The sequence below is a fragment of the Adelges cooleyi genome, unplaced genomic scaffold (genome assembly GCF_023614345.1).
Source record: "Adelges cooleyi isolate 19-005CV unplaced genomic scaffold, UGA_ACOO_1.1 ACOO_flye_CR_arks_rails_tigmint_CR_PRNA_651, whole genome shotgun sequence".
Classification (NCBI taxonomy): Eukaryota; Metazoa; Arthropoda; class Insecta; order Hemiptera; family Adelgidae; genus Adelges; species Adelges cooleyi.
The window spans coordinates 13,383,183-13,403,943 of record NW_026096352.1 but is presented as its reverse complement, the minus strand read 5'-3'; the positions used below and the strand labels follow the sequence as shown (position 1 = coordinate 13,403,943).

The window sequence follows — 20,761 nt, the reverse complement described above, 5'->3', positions numbered from 1 at the left end:
AACTGTTTGTTGCACCGGTGAGGCAATTCTAGTTTAAGTACTAATGATAACCGAAAAAGGAACTTTTTTAAATTATTAAAGTTTTCAAATTATCAACATTATACACACTGCACACATTACACATTTGACACTACAGTAACTCTTTGGTATTACTAGGCAACCCCATTCATCCCTTTTGAGCTACTATACACACCATTACATTTCCTTTGCTTTACAGCGTAATCGTTAAAGCTGATAGAATTAAATTCCGATAGTAAATATACAGTATTACAGTGGATATAAAAATAATATAATATATTTTATTTATTTTGTAAAATATTTCAAGATTATCCTATTATACAAAGAAGTATTTTATTAGTGTAAAAAGCTCATTCAACTTAAACTCTATAAAATTGATTTGCTTTTTTTAATGTAATGTAAAATGGCTTAAATTTATACTAGAAGCGTTATTTATACCACTGAAATACCAGGAATTAGTTATAGTTGTAGTTAATATATGTTTATAGTGAGGGACAGAAGATTAAAAATATAACGTACGTACAAGATACGAAATATCTAATAATGGTATACAGAACGTGCACAAAAAGACCCAAAAATGTTTGGTGTTTATTTGAATAAAAGTTATATATTATTGTTAGTTAGCGCGTAATTTTTTTTTTTTAATTTCTATAGGTTAATTTTTGGTTTGAAATTGAGCCTCCGAAAATATTTTTTTTTAGTAATTGAGTTTTAAATATTCGGTTGCCAATGGGTGTTTGGCACACTCTGTATATTATATCATCTTCATAACCAAAACAAAAAATATAAGCCACCACCGGCACCAGAGCATACAGACAGATGGAAGGGCGAGGAGTTACGGGTGTCCGCAAATTGTTTTGACTAGAACAATAATAAATCTCTAAAAATTCGTCGGTAACCGATGCGAATTTTATACATATACCTACATGTATTAGGATTTAATACCAAATCGTACACCATTAGACTTGTTTTATTAAATTATTTTAGTAAAAAATATTTTTATACATTATTTTTGAACAATTATTTCAGATTATTAAAATTAAAGTCTATTTTCTTAATAAATTTAGAATTCGTTAATCGTACAGTTTTTTAAAAAGTATAAATACTTATATTTATTTATATTTTATAATAAAAACTAATAGGATAGCATCAGAACAAGGTTATCTTACTTTAAGAACAGCACAATTCATAATACAAGTTTATAATTACATATTCTTATAATAATATCATGTGATAGTCAATATTACTAGCCTTAGTAATCGGTCAATTAATGTATGTAATCTGATATTAAAAAAACAGTCATCACTTGTTGTATGGCCATAAGCCCAACATAGCTTGTATTATACTATAATAACACATACCCAGTATAAAATGATTTATCAATTTTTTCAACCCACTATAATATGTTTTAATTAATAAACATTTTATTCATATGCCTAATTATTTGTGTTATGTCGAATAAAATATTTATCAAATTTTTATTTTTCAATTTACGCATTTTAGCAACACAATTTTGTATTGTCGGTTTGCTTAACATAATAAATACACATGTATTATTTGTACGTATAATTTTATCGTCTAAGCTATTCATATTGCAATCTAAACAAATTAGTAGTAGGTATATAACTATAAAGTGTAGGTATGTAATATTAATTAGCGTGTTAAATGTTTTATCAAGTGTATAAATAATGTGTCAGTTTATTAAAAATTCTTGATAGTAATGAAAAAATGTATATGACCAATACCAAATGATGATTGTATTAAATCAAACGCGATTTGTATTTAAATGATTGCATTTTTTTATCGAGTGTAGTAAAATATGTCTGGTTTGTGATAGATTAAGTCAATATAAGTATTAATAAGTAAACATTTGGAATATAATCATAATTTGTTTTAGCTGTTATTATAAATTTTCAATTGTATAAATATTTTGTTTTTTAGTGGACTTTTGTATCCCTAAAAGGGAATTATCTACGGGGTTAATTCGATCATCCTTTAACGTTTCGGACAACACACGTGACTCCTTAGATGTCAAGTTTTCGTCTTAAAACGATTTCAGCGCCACTGCATTTCAACGTGTATTCTTTTTTCAATAGAGAATTGGAATATAGTAGCCGTCGTTTAACTGTTATTAACTTTTCGGTCCACCGTCTTTGTGGTTCTGCGAAGACAACATATAAGACATACAGGAAATTCGAATTTGTGCCTAGCCCGCACGCTATGCTTTAATAGTTGTTATTATTCATATAAGACCTGCCGTTTTTTGTATACTCTTAAGTATTTTTTTTTTTCTTAATAAACAAAAAGTCTGATGGAAGTCACGAGCACGGATTAATTTAGTTTTTCAGTTTATTTTAATTAAAAATCGTCTATGTAAAAGACATCAGATTGTTTTTATATTGGTATACCTAAAGTATAAAACTAATTTTTCAGTTTTTTCGCTTAGATCGTTTATCAAGTTCACTCTCAACACTGAGCGTGAACACCCATTTACATTGTACACAACTTGTTAATATAATATCATTGAGTATAGAAACTATCCATATTTAATGAACGTCGCCGTTTAACGACCAAAACGGTTTTCGGTTTGTATAGATGACAATCTATGGGTAATAATATTGTTAATAATAATGTGTAGTTAACATACAATAATATTATATATTTATATAAAAGGTAAATTATCAACCCATTGTATCTGTGATCCACAGTGTGATACAATATTATTTAGTGTGATATAATATTATGAAACGTTGGCGAACTAGTCAAGACATCCAAGTGGGAGTAACCTCAAGCCATGTAAATAGTGTAAATATAATGTACCTCACTCAAGCTTCAATAATTTTTTAATATTAATGTTGACAAGTTTTTTTGTTTTGTTTCATTATTTACATGTATACATTTTGCGTTTATTTACTTGTCACAACTAAGTAGACGACGGTGACGATGATGAGGTTGATGACATTTATCTTTAACTCATTTGGCACACTTATTTAAGGTGCGAGTAGTTGTCAGACTATTGATTAAATTTGATAAAGAGTGTTCATTTACACGAAATCTGCATACTATTATTTTACTCTACTGTATTACAAATTGGTTCGTTCGTTGTAAAAGTGGTGTAGCTCCAAAAAAGAAAAAAAAGTTTAAGTTAATTTATTGCATTTGTTTAAGTTTTATTTACCAAGTCACTATAAATTTGTATAACCTTTGGTTTGTAATAAACATTAAAAGTAGGTACAAGTATTAATTCAGTGTTTTCTATTTTATTTTGCTATACATTAATTTTCAAAAAGCTCATTGTTTCAAAATTCAATTACAAAGAGATAATTCACTTTAACAATGAACGACACAAGAATTACTATTACAGTGAGAGATTTTTAGAGAACAAATCAATTGTTACATTTATTCAAATCTACTGTTTCGGATAATTGATTATCACTTTCATAATCCATCTTCATTATGCAAAGTAACTTTTGTTCAACACTTTCATTTTTTGAAGCACAACCGGTAGCATATTCAGATATTCTGTACTTCTGTAAAACGTTTTTATGTTGCCTGGAAAATTATTTAAATACTGTCCAATCCAGTCAGCTTACACTGAGCCGTTTACGACCTTTTGCTTTTTTAGCGTCGATTTGGAGTCATAGAGATATATGTTCAACGCTGTGGCGTGGTTACCGTGAATGCAGTGGAAAAAGCTGCCCAAGACTCATTCTAATTTAGGGCATTATACGTACGGTTTACCTGTACTAAATTTTTAATTTATAAGTCAAATTTAACCTAAAATTTTTGTAACAGCACAGGTATATGCTATTAACAATCGTCATTTAACTATCATAATAAATGTTTAAAAATTAATATGGTCAAATCAGATGGATGATTACTATTTACTCCTTAATAATTGTCATGCTGGCAGCACAGCTAGCACCATTAATAATCGTATATTGTATACACATATTGTTAGTGTTGGCATTACTGAGAGGCGGTTTTTTTAGGGGCGGCGATTTGTCCGGCGGCGTTTTGTCGGGCGACGTTTTGCGGTGTAACCTCTGGCTCGAGTTTAAACTGTTAATTTGAAAATTTAAATCATAAAAAGTCGTGTTTTTACAATATAATAAAACAAATATTAAGCTAAGCGTGGGTTTTTGTTTCTGTAAGTTGTTCAAGTGTCTTGTTAACCGATCCCTAACCAGCCAGGTCTCTTTATAGCTGTGTAAGTACCGAGTAATATCATCATTGATTTTATCGTTTTTCTCTATGTAATTAAATTCTTAAGTAATCTACAGTTATAATTAGTAGTACACATAAATTAATTTAAGCTTGTAGCGAGACAACTACTGTCGCGGCTATAGACACAAATTTCTTTGTAATAAAACTAGGTATAGGACGAACTAGTCATTATTTTGTTAATTTTGAGCTTTAACATGGATATGGTTTTGGGCTGTCTTTATACGTTTTTACCAATCAAGTCAATTTCTTTTGCTTAATTTTATATTTTTTTAAACCAGGATTCCATCACGGTCGGTACGTTAACAGCTAAAATGAAAATGTGTAGTTCACTAGCTAAACAGAATGTAATCTATAAAATATTTCACATCGTTCAACTCATAATATGAGCTGTGACATTCAGATAGTGGGCCAAGATTGCTAATCAAATGACATAAAATATTGTTTGTGTAAATTCTAAATATTCATTGTACCTTGTTATTATTGGTTTCATTTGACATTAATCTTAGTTATTGTTGTTCCACAACAGCATTATAATAATTGAATTACAATCTCTTGTATTTAACGCCTTTTTGCTTTTTTATAGTTTTTAATATTGTATGTTTATTATTTGTTTAATTAAAAATGTATTTGTTCTAAAATTGGAAAATTATAGTTTATGAAGTGAAAAGCGAGTCTAGAATTAATATCGTAACAGACGATTGTATTGCAACAAAACCATGGTCAATATAAAAGATGAATATGAACAGCTTGAAATGAACCGTACCAAAGCCGATGAAGAAAAAACAAGATTGAATTTTAATGAAATGGCAGAATTTGGTGTAAATACCCATACTGATTCTCAAATGATAACTGACAGCAATACATACAACAAGTAATGTGTAATTTAAAATATAAGATATAGGTTTTTTTTTTTTTTAATTAAGAAATAATAATGTGATTAAGCTAATCTATGGTATTCTGTAGCTTCTTTTGTAATGCTGTTAGTTTTTTTTACTTTTTTTCTGTAGTGCTATACCAAATGAATACTACCTATCAAATCACCTATTATCTACCTATTATATTATACTTTAATATGAAAATACATTTTGTTCCTAAGAAATTAAGTTGAGAACTAACATTAAAATATAATAGGGTAATTGCAAATATTATTAGGTATTCTATAGCTGCTTTAGTAATGTGATTGTTTTTTAATGTACAATGTAAGTATTTAAGGAATACACTTTATATTTCTACAAACATTTTCTAATTTTAAATACAGCACTTTTCAAGGTTAAGTCATTATTTAAAAGTATTAAATACTATCAAAGTATTTTTGAAACTCTATGAAGAGAGAAATGGCCATCCAATTGTTGTAAAAGGCAATGGGAAATAACTGCACCATAAGTCATAACCACTTTTCTAGGATGGCAACTCTTGTCTCTAATAGAGCAAGAATTGCCCAACCCGTCCTAACAGGTCGTAAACTTGTTAGGGATTTTTGAAAAATTAAATATTGAGTACAGAAAAAAGTGCAAATTTCAACATAAAAACGTCTAGTGAATTGACTATCACACTTTTATGTTTATTTCAAACAGAAAACCTATAAATTAAATTCACGCAGTTTTAGTTTTAAGTTAATAATATAAATTAAAAATTTTTTTTTTGGTTTTTTAGAGTTAACAAAGTGGTTATTTAAAGTGAAATACTCGAACCGGATAATTATTACGACGAGGCCAGGGAATCATATAATATTTTCTCAACGACAGAGAACCGACTTGAAGAAACATTTGACGGCAATACTTACAAGTAATATCATTCTTTAAATAGTATATTTTTAATTTTACTGACATTCAAAACGTTCATTTTTTTTTCTCGAATTAACTAGATAAATTTTGGTTTTTATTTTATTTTACAAATAACAATGTCACACATTAAGTTAAAAAAAAATTAATGTATGGATCAGATTAAACTAATAATAAGTAATAATTCTTCATTTATGTTTTATCTACAATTTTATACTTTATCATAAAACATTTCTTTTTATCTGTTCCAATGAAATACGTGAGTTCCCATTAAAACGTTGAATACATGTTTTTTACGGTTAGATCAGACTACCCTTTCGATATCCATCTCGACTAGTACTAGTAAATAACAATTTAACATATCATATTTTTATGTATGGAGATTGTAAACCTTATATATTGATAAAAAAAACTCCCATTTTTTTATAATATTTTTTTGAGCATTACATATGCATTGAGACGCAAACAAAAACTATACATAATTTTAGCTGAGGAATCACTAGAAAATGTAATATTGGAAATAGACTAAAATTTTATGAATTTTTTCTGAAGTCTTAAAACAAACATCAAAAAGCTCAATTTTTTTTTCATACCCTCCAAGGACTTTATTTTTAAATACAGCTTTTTTTGTGTCTATGTGTGATATAACAATAAATCATTATAGTTTTTTAGCTTCGATGAGAAGGTAATAAAGTTTTGGCATTCTCATTTACAAAATAACAGAATAAACAACATTTGTCCAAGCCTTCTTGGTTATTACTACAGTTAGGTATGTGTGCAATAATTGGGTGATACTACCAAAGACCGGACTCTCAAAATTTAACACGGTTTTTATGCCTATACCTAAAAAACGTAATGACCATGATATCATTAATTAATCAATATAGTGTCCACTATATTGATTAATATAGTGGACACTAACTACTGTAAATAGAATAACTACTGTAATTTATACAGTAGTTATTCTCTCTATACATAAGTTTTCAATTGATATAGTTTTACGATAAATTAGAAGATGGCGGCCTCCATGCGTAATGTTTTATTACCTTAAGTGTCCTCTCTGGTTTAATCTACACTTTAATAGTACCGTGTCAATGTCTCATTATCATCTTAAAAAATATTATTTTTGATTTTAGTATAAGACAAACGTTTGTGAAAGTGGAAGCAGATTTAGTGGAACGTAATTATTTTGAGTCTGTGATAGAAGTTGAACAAAAAGACTTTTTGGATGTTCAAATGTCAAACTACGATTTGGATAAAATTCAGACATTTATTTGCTACTTTTGCCAAGAAACATTTACGTCTAAAAGGAATATAGCCCATCATATTAATGAATCACACGGTATCCAGAAATGTATTAAACAACATGTCGTTAGAAATACACTTAGGTATGGTAAATTTTCTTCACAAGGGCCAACCAAAGTGAAATAGAACATGCACTTGACTTAATACAATATATTTTTTTTAAGTTATTTAATTTTTTCGTTGAAGTTTATGTCATAACTAATATTATTTAGGTAAATGTTTAAATTTATTTAACAGTTAATAAAATATGTTATACTTAAAATGTTCTATTTTACCTGGGTTGACAAAATTCTACTTAAACATATCTCTATTTAATAACAATTTTTTAATTTTTAGCAATAAAAAAGTTTTGAAGAAAAACAGTAAAAACTCAAAAGGATGGCGATCGTTCCATTGTGATTTGTGTCAAACATCATACTTTACGAAAAGGCAAATAACATTACATATACTACAAGTCCACCAAAGTTCACTAAAAAAACCTCTCTCTGAAAATCTAAATCTAAATATCCCAATCATACACTACATAAACGCGTGCACACTGGAGAAAAGCCCTACGAATGTGATGTTTGCAAAAAAGGTTTTGCTCAAAAATCTCACCTTACAAAACATAAATGCATGCACACTGGTGAGAAGCCATTCAAATGTTATGTGTGTCAAAAGGCTTTATCTAAAAAAGGAACCCTTACAAAACATGAACGCTTGCATGCTAATAAAAGACCTTAGACATTGTGCCTAAAGTTTTTTCCAAACTAAATTATTTAATCACTTGGACATTTTTAAATATGATTTACTCTTTTGTTTAGAATAGTCATACAAAGTCATACCTTTTTTATAGTAAAATTGCCTACTAAAATGTGGCAACTAGTATTGTGATTGTCTGTATGAACAATTACCATTTTTATTCTTATTATATCAAATATTTATTTTAATTTTAGTATTACTATATATGAATACAATGTTAATTGTTGATATGTACTATTAATGTTTATGTTATATTTATTGATAGGGTTTAAACATTTTGTATGGTAACAAATGTGTTTATTGACTTATCTATTACTTTGAAGTTTAAGTTATAATTAAGAAAATAATTTTAGGTATATTATATAAGAGGCAACCCATAACAGTCGGGTAACACTGTATTATTATGTTAACTTACTATTTATACTTGGTGGTTATACTAATTTATTATTTTTATTGTGATAATTGGTTGTTGTTGCTATAAGGTGATCACCAAAATTTAATTATAACCTTTCTAAATATTTTTTTTTGAAACTATAGTTATGAAAAAAGGTTAAGTTTAAGTATGTTTAGCTGTTCAATTAACAATATCATTTTTCGATAACCATTAATTTTCTAGTGGTTATTTCTCCACAATGTTCAATTAATAAAAGAGCTATGTTAAAAATTGATAATAACCATATTGATAATGTTTAAAACGAAGAATAATTAACCTTAATTACTAATTAGCACTGTATTAAATGTGTACAACAATTTCAGTATTATATGACGTAACAATCTTTTCACGTTTGATATACTTTTATCAATTTGTAACTTTTTTTTGTATTTATTTTTAACTTATAGCATTATAATAAAGAAATTATAAATAATGATATACAAAAAAAAATTAGGTTGTTTATCGATTACTGTTTATTTTTACTGAGAAGCTTTGCATGAAATATTTTACAATCGATAGAATACCTAAAATTGCTGCAAGGACTTCTATAATAATATATTTTATTTTAACGTATGTGTAAAAATATTTAATTGATAAATTAAAAAATGGAGCAATGGATGGTAAAATTGAAAAATGTGTAGACCAAGGAAAATTGTTTACCTATGTTTTTTTTAGAATTTTTGAAAATTAAATGAAATGGATATTTGGCCTATAAGTATAACAATTCTAATATTCAATAGTTTCAATAAAATATATTTCTTAATGTATCTATTTAATATTGACGAATAACAATCTATTTTCCAAAAAATTGATTGTGTCCATCACTGCTCACTTATCACTAGTGAATACAGAATTCCACATTTTGGTTGTTGACTGTTGTTACTTGTTATTTTTTTAATTATAAAATTCTTATAGTTACCAATCTTATTTCACATTTTGAAACCAGATTGTGCATTTAATGTTTATCAAAACAAAAAATCGATTCGATAGTTGTTACTGTCAAGTCCTCAAATAATTAGTGTCGCCATATTATTTTGAAATTATTTATTTTTTGTTATAATATACTTTTCATATTTATCTGAGCCTATTATCAATATATATTATAAAAGAAAGTCGACAATATGTGCGTGCCGCTAAAACTCAGAAACGAGTCACTGTACGATCAAAGGAGTTATATGGTGTGGTAGCCCTCTATACTTCTTTTTTTTATAATTTTATAGTTATTAGTTGGGACAAATTTAATATTATTTTTATAATTATAACCCCATCCCTTATATTAAGTTAAAACCGTATGAACTTAAGAATTTTAAATGGTAAAGTATATATATTATTAACTTTTGTTATTTAAGAAAAATTTGCTGAACATTTTGACTGGCCGATAACCAGTTTTGGATAATTAGTTTCAAAGTTATTAAAGCTTAAAATTTAGGAAGGGTGGAGAGTAGAGATGTTTTTATCTGCGCCCATTGCTCAACCGCCCTTCTCCTCCCGTCATAACTTTTTAATGGTATACGTTACCATTTAAAATTGTCCCAACTAATAACTATAAAATTAAAAAAAAAATAATTTAAAAAAATCTTATAATATATTCCAAGTTATTGACTGGTCCATAGTTAACTAATCACCCAATACACTGATATGTATCGCACAGCGCGATTGTTCGAGTATATTCCCTCGCACTCGCCAAAGATGCAATTTCCCCATTAACTCGGGGTAAATGCGATTTATAAATATATTTCACTTGGTTTATAATAAACTACCACTTATACTCATAATTTAATAGTCACCCACATACTACATTTATATCTCCGTAGTAATCATTCTTATTTTCATTTATTTTTTTTTGCTCCCGTTTTAAAATTGAATTCTACAGTTTAACAATAATTATTTTGTTTTAAATGTAATCACTAAATTGATATTTATATCAATTACACAATTGCTTCAGTATGCTGTGTCGACTGGCAACCCAAAATATAGGCAGCTGGCTTTATTGTTATTTTTTTGAAAAAAATGTAATAACAAATTTAAGTTTAATTAATGGGTGACTTCTTTATTAAATGAATCACATGTTTTGTATTATATCAACACATATACTTATTGTGCTTTTAATTGTATAGATTGTATATTTTTTCAATAAAAAAAAAAATATTTTGAAATAAAGTTGTTCCCTGGGCGAAGCCAGGTACCCCAGCTAGTTTATAATAAAATAGATATTTATGTTTAGAATAATAAACAAATGAAGTGTTATAAAAACTAATACCGATTTAAATAAGATGCTTACTAAGCACTTATCAATAAGACAATAGTTAGGGGTGACAGCGAACACAAAACAGTGTACATATATATCCCCCGTGGGACCTACCTTGTAGTGGGGGGGGGGGGGCTTACGGGCTCTTAATTGAGTCCGTGCTAAGCGGTGCTTACTTTAATTAGTCATGGTCGGCAGGTTTGGTCCACTTGCTAGCACTTAGCCAACGGACCAGCAGAAGGAGACTCCTTAAGAACCCGACCTCGAGAAGGACACTCTAAACCAACCGGTTAGGTTTCCTAATTCCTGACCTAATTTGGCGGCCAATTTTTCGTTTCTAACGATCTCCTGGCCTGGTTACATTCAACTGAACTCAACTTAATTCTAAAAAGGCCCCTTTCAGAGTCACCAGACAAAGAAGCTCCAACGCTGATACCAAATATCTTAATCTGATAGCTTAATTATATTAAACTACCTATTACATATGTTACTCATATGACATATCTACTATGTGTTAATTGTGATCCCCTTAAGGAATTTTCCCAATAAATCAGAAATAAATAAAAACAAATATATTTATGAAGGTAACTATAATACCATTGATTATAAATAATATAGATAGCCCACTGACATGTTATTTTTTGCTGCGCGTAAATTGTTGCCGTTGTAGAGCGCTTTATACTGTTTTTTAGTTATGGCGGTAGGTACCGTGAGAGCTCGACGATTTATAATCAATGCTAATACTTATAATTTATTAAATATTTTTACAGAAAATTATTTTTAAAAAGAACCAGTACAGAGGAGAGGTGGCAAAGTAGGAAGGGGAAGGTTACATCTTCTCTGATTTAAAGTTTGTTTTTATTTCAAACTGTTATTGAGTTAAATTATTTGAAATGTTTATTGAGCTTATTGGAGAAAAAACATATTCGGTTAGGGGAGGTTGACAGTTGACAGGTCTACAGGAATTAGTAAATTATAAGTGATTATAATTATTTTCAAATAATCGCTTTGATGTGATTTTATAAATGGTAAAACCTCGAAATAGGAATACTGATAAAATCATTGTATAATGACTAATGGCAATAATATAACAAACATATTTTCAAATACCTGTTGACTGTTAATTCACTTTAACATAATAACCAAGAAATTGTAATGGTCAAAGTACAATTTTTCCTATTTTTGGGGTTTTTTTTTAAAAATTTAACTACAATTTTTAAGAAAATTTAGCTTAAACTTAAAGTACCATTTCAAAAACCTCCAAAAAAAAGTTATTACACCATGCGGGGGAATGGGTTTAAGATATTTTTTTTGGTTTGTTAACGTGTATTGATAGGCATAAAGAATATTCCATAAAAATTTGAAACTGGTTTATTTATATATTTTAATAAGTTATAACATGCAGTAGGTTATCAGTTGATATATATATGATTTTTTTAAATTTCTGCTATTTGTTCAGAAATTAGTTCAGTTTATTGTGTCAAGATACTAAAAATAAAATCACATTGTAGAAATCTTATAAAGTATTCATATTTTGGGTTTGTTATAAAAAGAAGGTCAAATGAATGGCGTTATGCAGAAGGCAACCTTCCCAAAAAATTATAAAAAATGAGATAGTTGTTCTACTAGATGGGAAATGTTAGATTACACATTTTGCAAAAATATTAAGCAAAATTTTGGGTATAGACAGCTTATTATAAAATCGACTTGTAATTAATACTTTGATCTTTAAAATAATTAAATTAATTGTCAGTTTGTTTTATTTTTTTCTACCGTTCAAGCACATAATGCAAACGTTATTTATGATGAAATATTGACAATTATTGTCAAAAAACACAATATTCGTCCACGATGTTGATTATGAGCATAATTCATCTGGTTTCCATTCAACTACGAAATACTTAAAAGACAAGTATTATGCTAAAATAATATTATTGTAATATAAAATAAAATGTCAAGAGAGAATCAAAAATGTATTATGGTGTATGTAACTAGGATTTCTACATGCCACATTATACTAATCATTACAATTTTATTGTTAAATAATAATTGTTTAATTCGACAACCTACCGTCTATTAAAATCGTCATGTAATTTTAACACGAAATATGCCTTAGCCTCGATCCAGTACGTAAACGATACTAAAGTAAGTTTATGCAGTCCGTAGCAAAAACACTTAAAACGTTAAAAATAATTCTATTACTATGCATTGCCAAGTGTAAATTATTAAAATAAATGGAATAATTAAGATAAATTGCCTTGAGTTAATAATACAATTATTTGTTTTAAGGCAAAAAAGGAGTTGGGAAAATCTTCATAGCTATGTTTTTTTTTTTGTAAGAAAAAATGTATTTAATTACAGTGGTGCCCTATAGTCATTAAAAAAATTGCTATCTACCAAATTGTATAAACTTTTTTCTTTTAGATATATACAACTTTATTTATTTTTACCAAATATATATAAAAAAATTGGACATTGAAGGGTTAAACATTTAACTTAGATCATATTAAATTTCCAGGTTGCTATATGTGAATGAATCAAAAGAACAGTTTACAGGTAGATATCAAGAAAAGTATTTTCATTGGATTGCCGGTTACGATACACGGGTAACAATTTGAATTAAACTCTTAACCGGCGTTAAGCCTTTTTAAATATATGATATTGTACGTTGCTACTTGAAAGTTTAGTTTATTTAAATAAGGGTACGACCGGCCCTTTTGCTCCTTTGGGTGGTTATATAAATTTACAAAGAGTCTCTAAGGATATTTTAGAGCAGATGCAGGGTAGCTTCCTGTCCCGGCTAGGGTCCCTTAATTTAGCCTTAGAAGGTGGACAGTTGTGGGTGTGATCCACCCACTGGTCATTAATTATTTTTTTGGTTGGTACTTAAGTGTACCGACAGTCATTAACACGGGGAACATTCATAAATACATTTTTGATTTCAAAAAAAATTTATTTTTTATTTTTAAAAATATCATTGTTTGAAATAATTATGAATTAATTAGTTAATTAAAAAATTATAACACAATGCTTATTATATGAACATATTAATTTATTAATATAATTCACCATGACCCGACCCTTTTTACAGAACTATTTTTTGTTGAATTATTTAATTTAAATTGTGGTAAGCTATTTAAAATCCCACACGCTTAGTATAATCGTATAATTAATCGTACATAATACATTTAAGTCAAACCAATGACATTGCTGAGAACGAATTTCCATCGAATAATTTTACATAATTATGCCATAGTTTTATTGTAGTAATAAAACTAGGTTAGCTTACCTATTAATTATATATTATTTGTAGATTTATATTGAAGAGTTTGTACTGAATTTACTAAAACTGGTGACCTCTTCGACCCCGTTGTGCTGTCAACATGGATCATTTGATTATACACAAATTACAACACTAAAATGTGTATACAGTAAATCCATAGCTTAGGTGTTTTGTTTTAATATTATGGTTTTATTATAATTTATAACTAAAGTACGGTTGACTGTTGTGTCGGTATTAAATTGCGAACAAGATTTTAAAGCTATCTCAAAGTTCAATATACTCTGTAAGTTCTGAGCTCTTCTAACGGTCACATACAAGTGGTGCAACCGATCAAGTTTTTTATTTCGAAAGATCTTATTTCTAAATAAATAGACTTAAAGTATACAAGTATTTAGATTTTAGCTTCAAAAAAATAATAAATATAAAAATGATTTTCCTCAGTTTAAAGTTAAAACAATGACTTATGTACATTTTTTAGTTGAATGTAGTTTTCTATGTCTACAAAAATAAAACTTATTAGTTTATTGAAATTGTATTTCATAAATGCCTTCATAAAATACATTTTTTTTATGCAATTGGAAGAGTTCTAATGGATAAAACAAAATTCAATTAAGTATAGAATATAACTTTGAATAGAAGTTTGAGTAGAATAGAAACTGATGTCAGAATAATAAATATTGTCAATGTTTAAAATAATTATACCTGCGAGTTATAAAATAAATTTTTGATCATTCAAAATTGTTAGGAAAGCACAATTGTACCATGCCATAGTACGTTTTTGTTAGTCTGTCCTACTGTAACTTTCTGTATGCTAGGATGATTTACTTGATCAACACCATATAAATCATAAATATTACCTAATCGATATTTTGAAGGAAGTGATATCAATCCCCCACAGAAGGTTAAGTTTTAGGTAGGTGGTATTTTGGTAGGTGTAATTAAAAATGCGTTTTATTATATAGCACTTATTAAAACACCTATATATTATAATGGTTTGTAGTTCTCCACCACTCCACGTACAAAAGCATAAGAAATTAAATTAAATTGGTGAATAACAATAATTAGTAGAAGGTCAACCTAAAATGTACGAGACGTACATAATATGTATCTACATAACTAACAATTGTGTAAACTATAATGAACACCGGTTCACTTCATTAAACTTCACTCTCATTAAAACTCTTTTGCAGTAATAATCATGTGTATATAGTACAACTACATTATTTCGTACTAAGTCATAAGCTATTTTCCAAGCGGTTTTCATAACAGTCTGTTTTAGAGAAAATAATAATTATATTTTTTTTTTGACATAGACATAATGTTGACAGATACGATAGTAACTATACCACCTGCTGCCAAACACTCAACGACGGTAAAAGATTTACACATTATATAATATGATCTGTAGTAATAATAAGTAATAATACTAAATTAACATAAGTAGGTATCATCAATAATACATTTGTAAATCTCTTTTTATGTCCGTTATTCATAACATGATAACTAATTATCCGACTAGACTTAATTTTGGTTATTTGAGAACAGTGATTTAAAGCAATAACAATATTGAGATTTCTACCCTTGTTATTCAAACATGAAACAAAACTGAATATAGTATAGAAAACATTTTCAATGTTAGCTAAATTCAGATGTTATTTCGATGATAACTGTTATTAACAATAGATCTTGATAATATAATATTTAATTTAGTTTTTTCTTTATCTATTTGAGATAAAAAATATCAATATTATATAATGTTTTCTACAAAATTTCAAATAGGTCAGACTACGTTTTTAAACTTTTCTTTAAATTTTATACTTCACAAGTTGGATAAAAACTCTTTTTACACAAAAAACAAATTTGCGAGTATAAAATAATGTTAATTTTCAGGCTACATTTTTTAATGGACAAACTCCAAAAATTATTGATTAGAATTAGATACCACCTGACTATTTTTTTTTATAGACCGGCCATTATTGAAGTTACAACATGTAAAAATGAGACTTAACAAACATATAATTTTTTTGGTTGCAATTTTCAACATCGATAAGAAACAGTAAAATATTTCACAACTTTTAACCCCCAAAAGTCCCTATTTTAATTTGTAATCAAATTACATGCTGTCCATCAATTTTAATGTTATTGTAACTGATTTTAAATCAATTTAGTAGAATCTAATCAATTTTTTTTTTATATATAACAGATACAACGATTAAAAAAGTGAAATAATACAATTTTTTTTTTTCATAAATTCAAACCTTTGAACAAAATCACTAATATTTAATTAAATTATAATCGAAATTATAATTTTGAAGTTTGAACTGACTATAAATTATGATTACTAAAGAGATAGAGACTGCTACCCCATAAAATGGAACTATTCACACTCAGTACTTTTTTTGTTATTTTGTAGATAATAAAAGTTTTGAAAATGGTTGTTCATTATAATTATATATATAATAAATACAGTTATGTTTTGTTTTTTTGAGTAATCAAAGAAATAAGTTAATCTCAAAACGGTTTGGTTGTTATTATTATTATTATTATTTATAGAAACCAGAAACATTTAATTTTATAAGTGATCAAAAACTATAAAATCAGTATTTAGTAACATTTTTTATATTTAAAAAAAAATACATTTGTGAATTTAAAATTACATATCAATTAATATAAATTAATGCTGACATCTGTAAGATTAAGTTTTAACTAACTATCTATACTTAATTCATAAATCATTTTTACGGTACTAGATTTTCATAGACATAGGTAATACCTATGAAAAAAAACATTTCACAAACCATTATTTAGCACTAATCGGATAGTAAAATATTTAACCCCCCCCCCCCCTTGAAGAATTCCTGCAAATGTCTTTGATTTTCCTTATCATTGTTTAATTATTAAATAATATATTTAATAGAGAATACTAAATCCATTACCTCTTAAAACATTGGTAACTGTCTATTAATAAGATAAAAAATAAGTAATTTAAGTGCTTACACATCTGGGTAGGTAAAAAGTATTGTGTAAAAACATATTCAACTATTAAAATATGATAAATACAAAACATTGCACATTATATTGCTCTATTGTGTACTGCGTAATAAATTTGAATTGTAGGTATCTATTTCCAATTTTATATAACTATTATTTATAATTTATCGTTTTTTTTTCAGGTTGTATTTTTCCACGGCCTCGGAGAAACAGGGTAATTCAAATTTTCTTAATAGTCGTTAACAGTAATTTTCTGATTAAAATGGAATTTGCCCCTCCCAACCGCTCAAAATGTTCGATACCTGGGTTTACACCTAGACCGGCGTCTTACTTGGGCAACTCATATCCACGCCAAGCGTCTCGTCTTAAACAACCGCCTCCGTCAATTACGCTTCCTTCTAACAACAAAACACCTCAACCTCCAAAACAAACTTTTAATTTACAAACTACGCCTCAAACCCATTTGGACCTATGGCATCCAGCTATGGGGAGCTGCCAAACCATCCAATATCTATAAAATACAAACATTTCAAAATAAATGTCTCCGTATATTAACAAAAGCCCCATTTTACGTCTCCAATGATACCCTCCACAAAGATCTCTCCATCCCAACAGTTCTTAACTCTGCCAAAACCTTCTACAAACGCCTACACTCCAAAACCTTTAGCCATAAAAACCCCCTGATCTCGGAACTATTCGTGCACACAATCCCTAGTGACCCCAGAAGGCGCCTAAAGCGAACGTGGTGTCGCGATCTATTGGTTGACTAATCCACGATCTCACACGTCATGAAGTACCAGCTCTGGCTGGCCTCTTCTAACAAGTCTACGGTCTCAATATATTATTATATATTTGCCTACCATGTAAATTATCCTTTGTTCTTATTGTAATTACATTTATTACAGATTGTACAAATTCTAAAAAAAAAAAAAAAAAAAATGGAATTTCAAAAACTATTGTTAAGTAGCGTTTTCAATAAACTATTGTCATATATCATAGTATATTATATTCTCTTTGTTTCTAAAAATTTCATTAACCATTTACTTCTCAGGCATAATGAAAACTATAATTTATAACGAAATAATTTATTCAATGCTAGTTTTATCTAAGTAAAAAAAATATATATGTATTATATCATTGTATGGATTTTAATATTAAAAATACTGTATATTTTGTCAGATATGAAACACAAATCTGTTTATATTAATTTTACTTCCTGGCCACACTACAGTCCCCCTTTATACTACTAGACAGTCCTTATTACCTACTATAATCAAAGTATTCAATCTTCAATTTTACTTTTATTCTTACAATTTCTTAAATTATTATAAAACTATATCATTGGAAATAAATAACATATTTTTGTTTTTATTTATGAAATAGGAACTATTGGGCAAGTACTTTAGAAAAACTGTGTAAACCACATACAAAAATTATCTGCCCTACAGCGTAAGTACAAGCAAAAAGTTTGAACATGTTATGTACAATATAATAAAACTGTAGTCAAATTTTTTTACCCCAATACTCACCGCTATGCTCCGACCCCACGGTTTTTATTTTTCAAATGATGTATAGTAATTATTTGAATAACAGTTTTATTTGAGCGAATATTTGAATACACGGTTATTCGAATAATATATTCTTTTTTTAATTAAATAATAATAATTTTGATAAGATAATTTATTGAAAGATAAATTAAAGAAAAATATTGATATAATTATAATATTACACACAGCACATTAAAAACATACGTTTTTTATTACGTCATCTTGTACAACTTTATAAAAATCACTTATATCCTTTTGGTCGGCAGTCACTTAAATTTTCCGAATTCTTTTTATAAAACTGAATTAAACAAAATTTCAAGTTTGCGTTCACATGCTTAAAAAAATGTATAATTTTTTATAAGGAATAAAATCCCTTTCACGCTGATGAAGGGATTTGCGACATCAGCATGGTTTGATATGGCTAGCTTAGACCAGACGGGTGAAAACGAATCGGTCATTCGTCGAGCCGCAAACTTGGTACATGATCTTTTGGACCAAGAGTTATCTAAAACTCGAATTCCATCTAATAAGGTCTTACTTGGAGGGTTTTCACAAGGCGGCAGTTTGGCTTTATATGCGGCACTCACTTACCACAAACCCTTAGCAGGAATCCTGGTGTTATCTTGTTGGTTACCTCTTCGTAAAAAATTCCCTGAAGTACGTTTCCTATTTTTTTAATCAATTATTTAGCTTTTAGGCTTGTTATACTTTCTTTTTTTTTATTATTCAGGAAGCAACGAACAATATGGATATACCTATTTTACAATGTCACGGCACTAATGATCTAGTTGTAGATTATGAAAAACATGGAAAAAGTTCGTCGGATGTATTGAAAAATTTTGTTACCAATCACAAGTTGATCACTTATCAGAATCTACCGCACTGCACAAATAAAGAGGTAAAATTATCTACGCTTAAAATATGTGCCCAGAACGTGGCATGACAGCGGTTTGTCAGAGTTCTACAATGATTATTTCGGTTTTTTGCAGGAGTTGGAAGCGATGAAAACATTCATTACCAAAGTTTTGCCATGATATGGTTGATTTCTAATGTCATTTTCTCCTCGCAATGATCTTGGTTAATGGTATAACTGCACGGTCGAATTAAATTAGTTAAAAAAAACAGTAGTTGAATATTTCTAGAATTTGACAGTTAATTAAGTGAAAGCTTTTTTAATTAGTATAATACAAGGTGATAATTTTAATGTGAACCACCCAATATCTCATAGGGTTAGGTCGAAGGGGCCGGTAACCATTTTTTTAAAACTTTATATCTCTTATAACTTTAAAAATAGTTGCTTAAATCTATAGTTATCAACCAATCAACATTTTTAGTACCTACATTACTCTCAGTTTAAAAAGTAAACGAAATTTATGCGTTACCCATTTAAGTTTCAAAAGCTGCTATGAAAAAACTAAGTAAAAACAAAACAAATTTTAAATAAACATAACATTAAAAAAAAATTCTTTTTAAACCCTATGAGATATTGATTGATTCATGATAAAATGATCACCCTGTATAACTTTTAGGTGCGATAATAATAACATTATGTATTGTATAACTGTTTTTAAAAATTATTTTGTTATTAACACTCTAAACTTAGATCAGTATTTCATGTTCATATTTAATTCAATTTAACACATTTCTTTATAGGAAATGTTTTGTTTGAAAAACATGTGTTTACAGTTTAACAATATTCACCTGGAGAATTTCAGTTAAAATTTTTTGAATAAACGAGTTTAGACATTTGATACAAGTTGAGAAAATAATTTATTATGCATTGCTTTTGAATGATTAGTTGTATGGTTACATTTGATGACTAAATTTATAAAAATACTGGAAACAATAAATAAAGGTATTTATATATTTTGGAAAAGTACAATATTTAGCTGCCGCGTCACCCTCAATTTTATTTTTGTAGTTAATGAAACTCTTACCTAATTTGTGTTGTATGTTAAAATACTTTTTTTAATTGATGGATTTGAAAACTTATTTTACTTTAAATATTAATAATAATTATTAAATAAATATCAATGATAATTATGAACTTAATGATTCATATTAAGAATTGTAAAGATAAAATCAAGTATTGTGGTTGATTATGGTTACAAGTATTAACCATGTTTCACCGCATTAACAAAAAACTAAAAAGGCGTTTCTAAATTTTTATCAATCCGCTGAACAATC

At 27.8% G+C, this 20,761-nt stretch overlaps 1 protein-coding gene across 1 annotated transcript; it reads left to right on the top strand.

Moving 5' to 3' along the window:
• Nucleotides 1-15,169: 15,169 nt before the first annotated feature.
• On the top strand, nt 15,170-20,126 carry LOC126844443 (acyl-protein thioesterase 2-like). The gene is made up of 6 exons (XM_050582645.1): nt 15,170-15,408; nt 17,210-17,241; nt 18,411-18,476; nt 18,937-19,231; nt 19,305-19,472; nt 19,564-20,126. The coding sequence occupies exons 1-6, from the start codon at nt 15,355-15,357 to the stop codon at nt 19,606-19,608; spliced, it is 660 nt and encodes a 219-aa protein (XP_050438602.1). The 5' UTR covers nt 15,170-15,354; the 3' UTR covers nt 19,609-20,126.
• Nucleotides 20,127-20,761: the final 635 nt, after the last annotated feature.

What these genes read in the sequence shown, in the direction of transcription:
- LOC126844443 (XM_050582645.1), top strand. Translation starts at nt 15,355, where the DNA reads ATGTTGACAGATACGATAGTAACTATACCACCTGCTGCCAAACACTCA. An exon ending in AAAATTATCTGCCCTACAGC is followed by an intron (nt 18,477 to 18,936) that starts GTAAGTACAAGC and finishes ATTTTTTATAAG; the next exon opens with GAATAAAATCCCTTTCACGC. An exon ending in CGCACTGCACAAATAAAGAG is followed by an intron (nt 19,473 to 19,563) that starts GTAAAATTATCT and finishes GGTTTTTTGCAG; the next exon opens with GAGTTGGAAGCGATGAAAAC.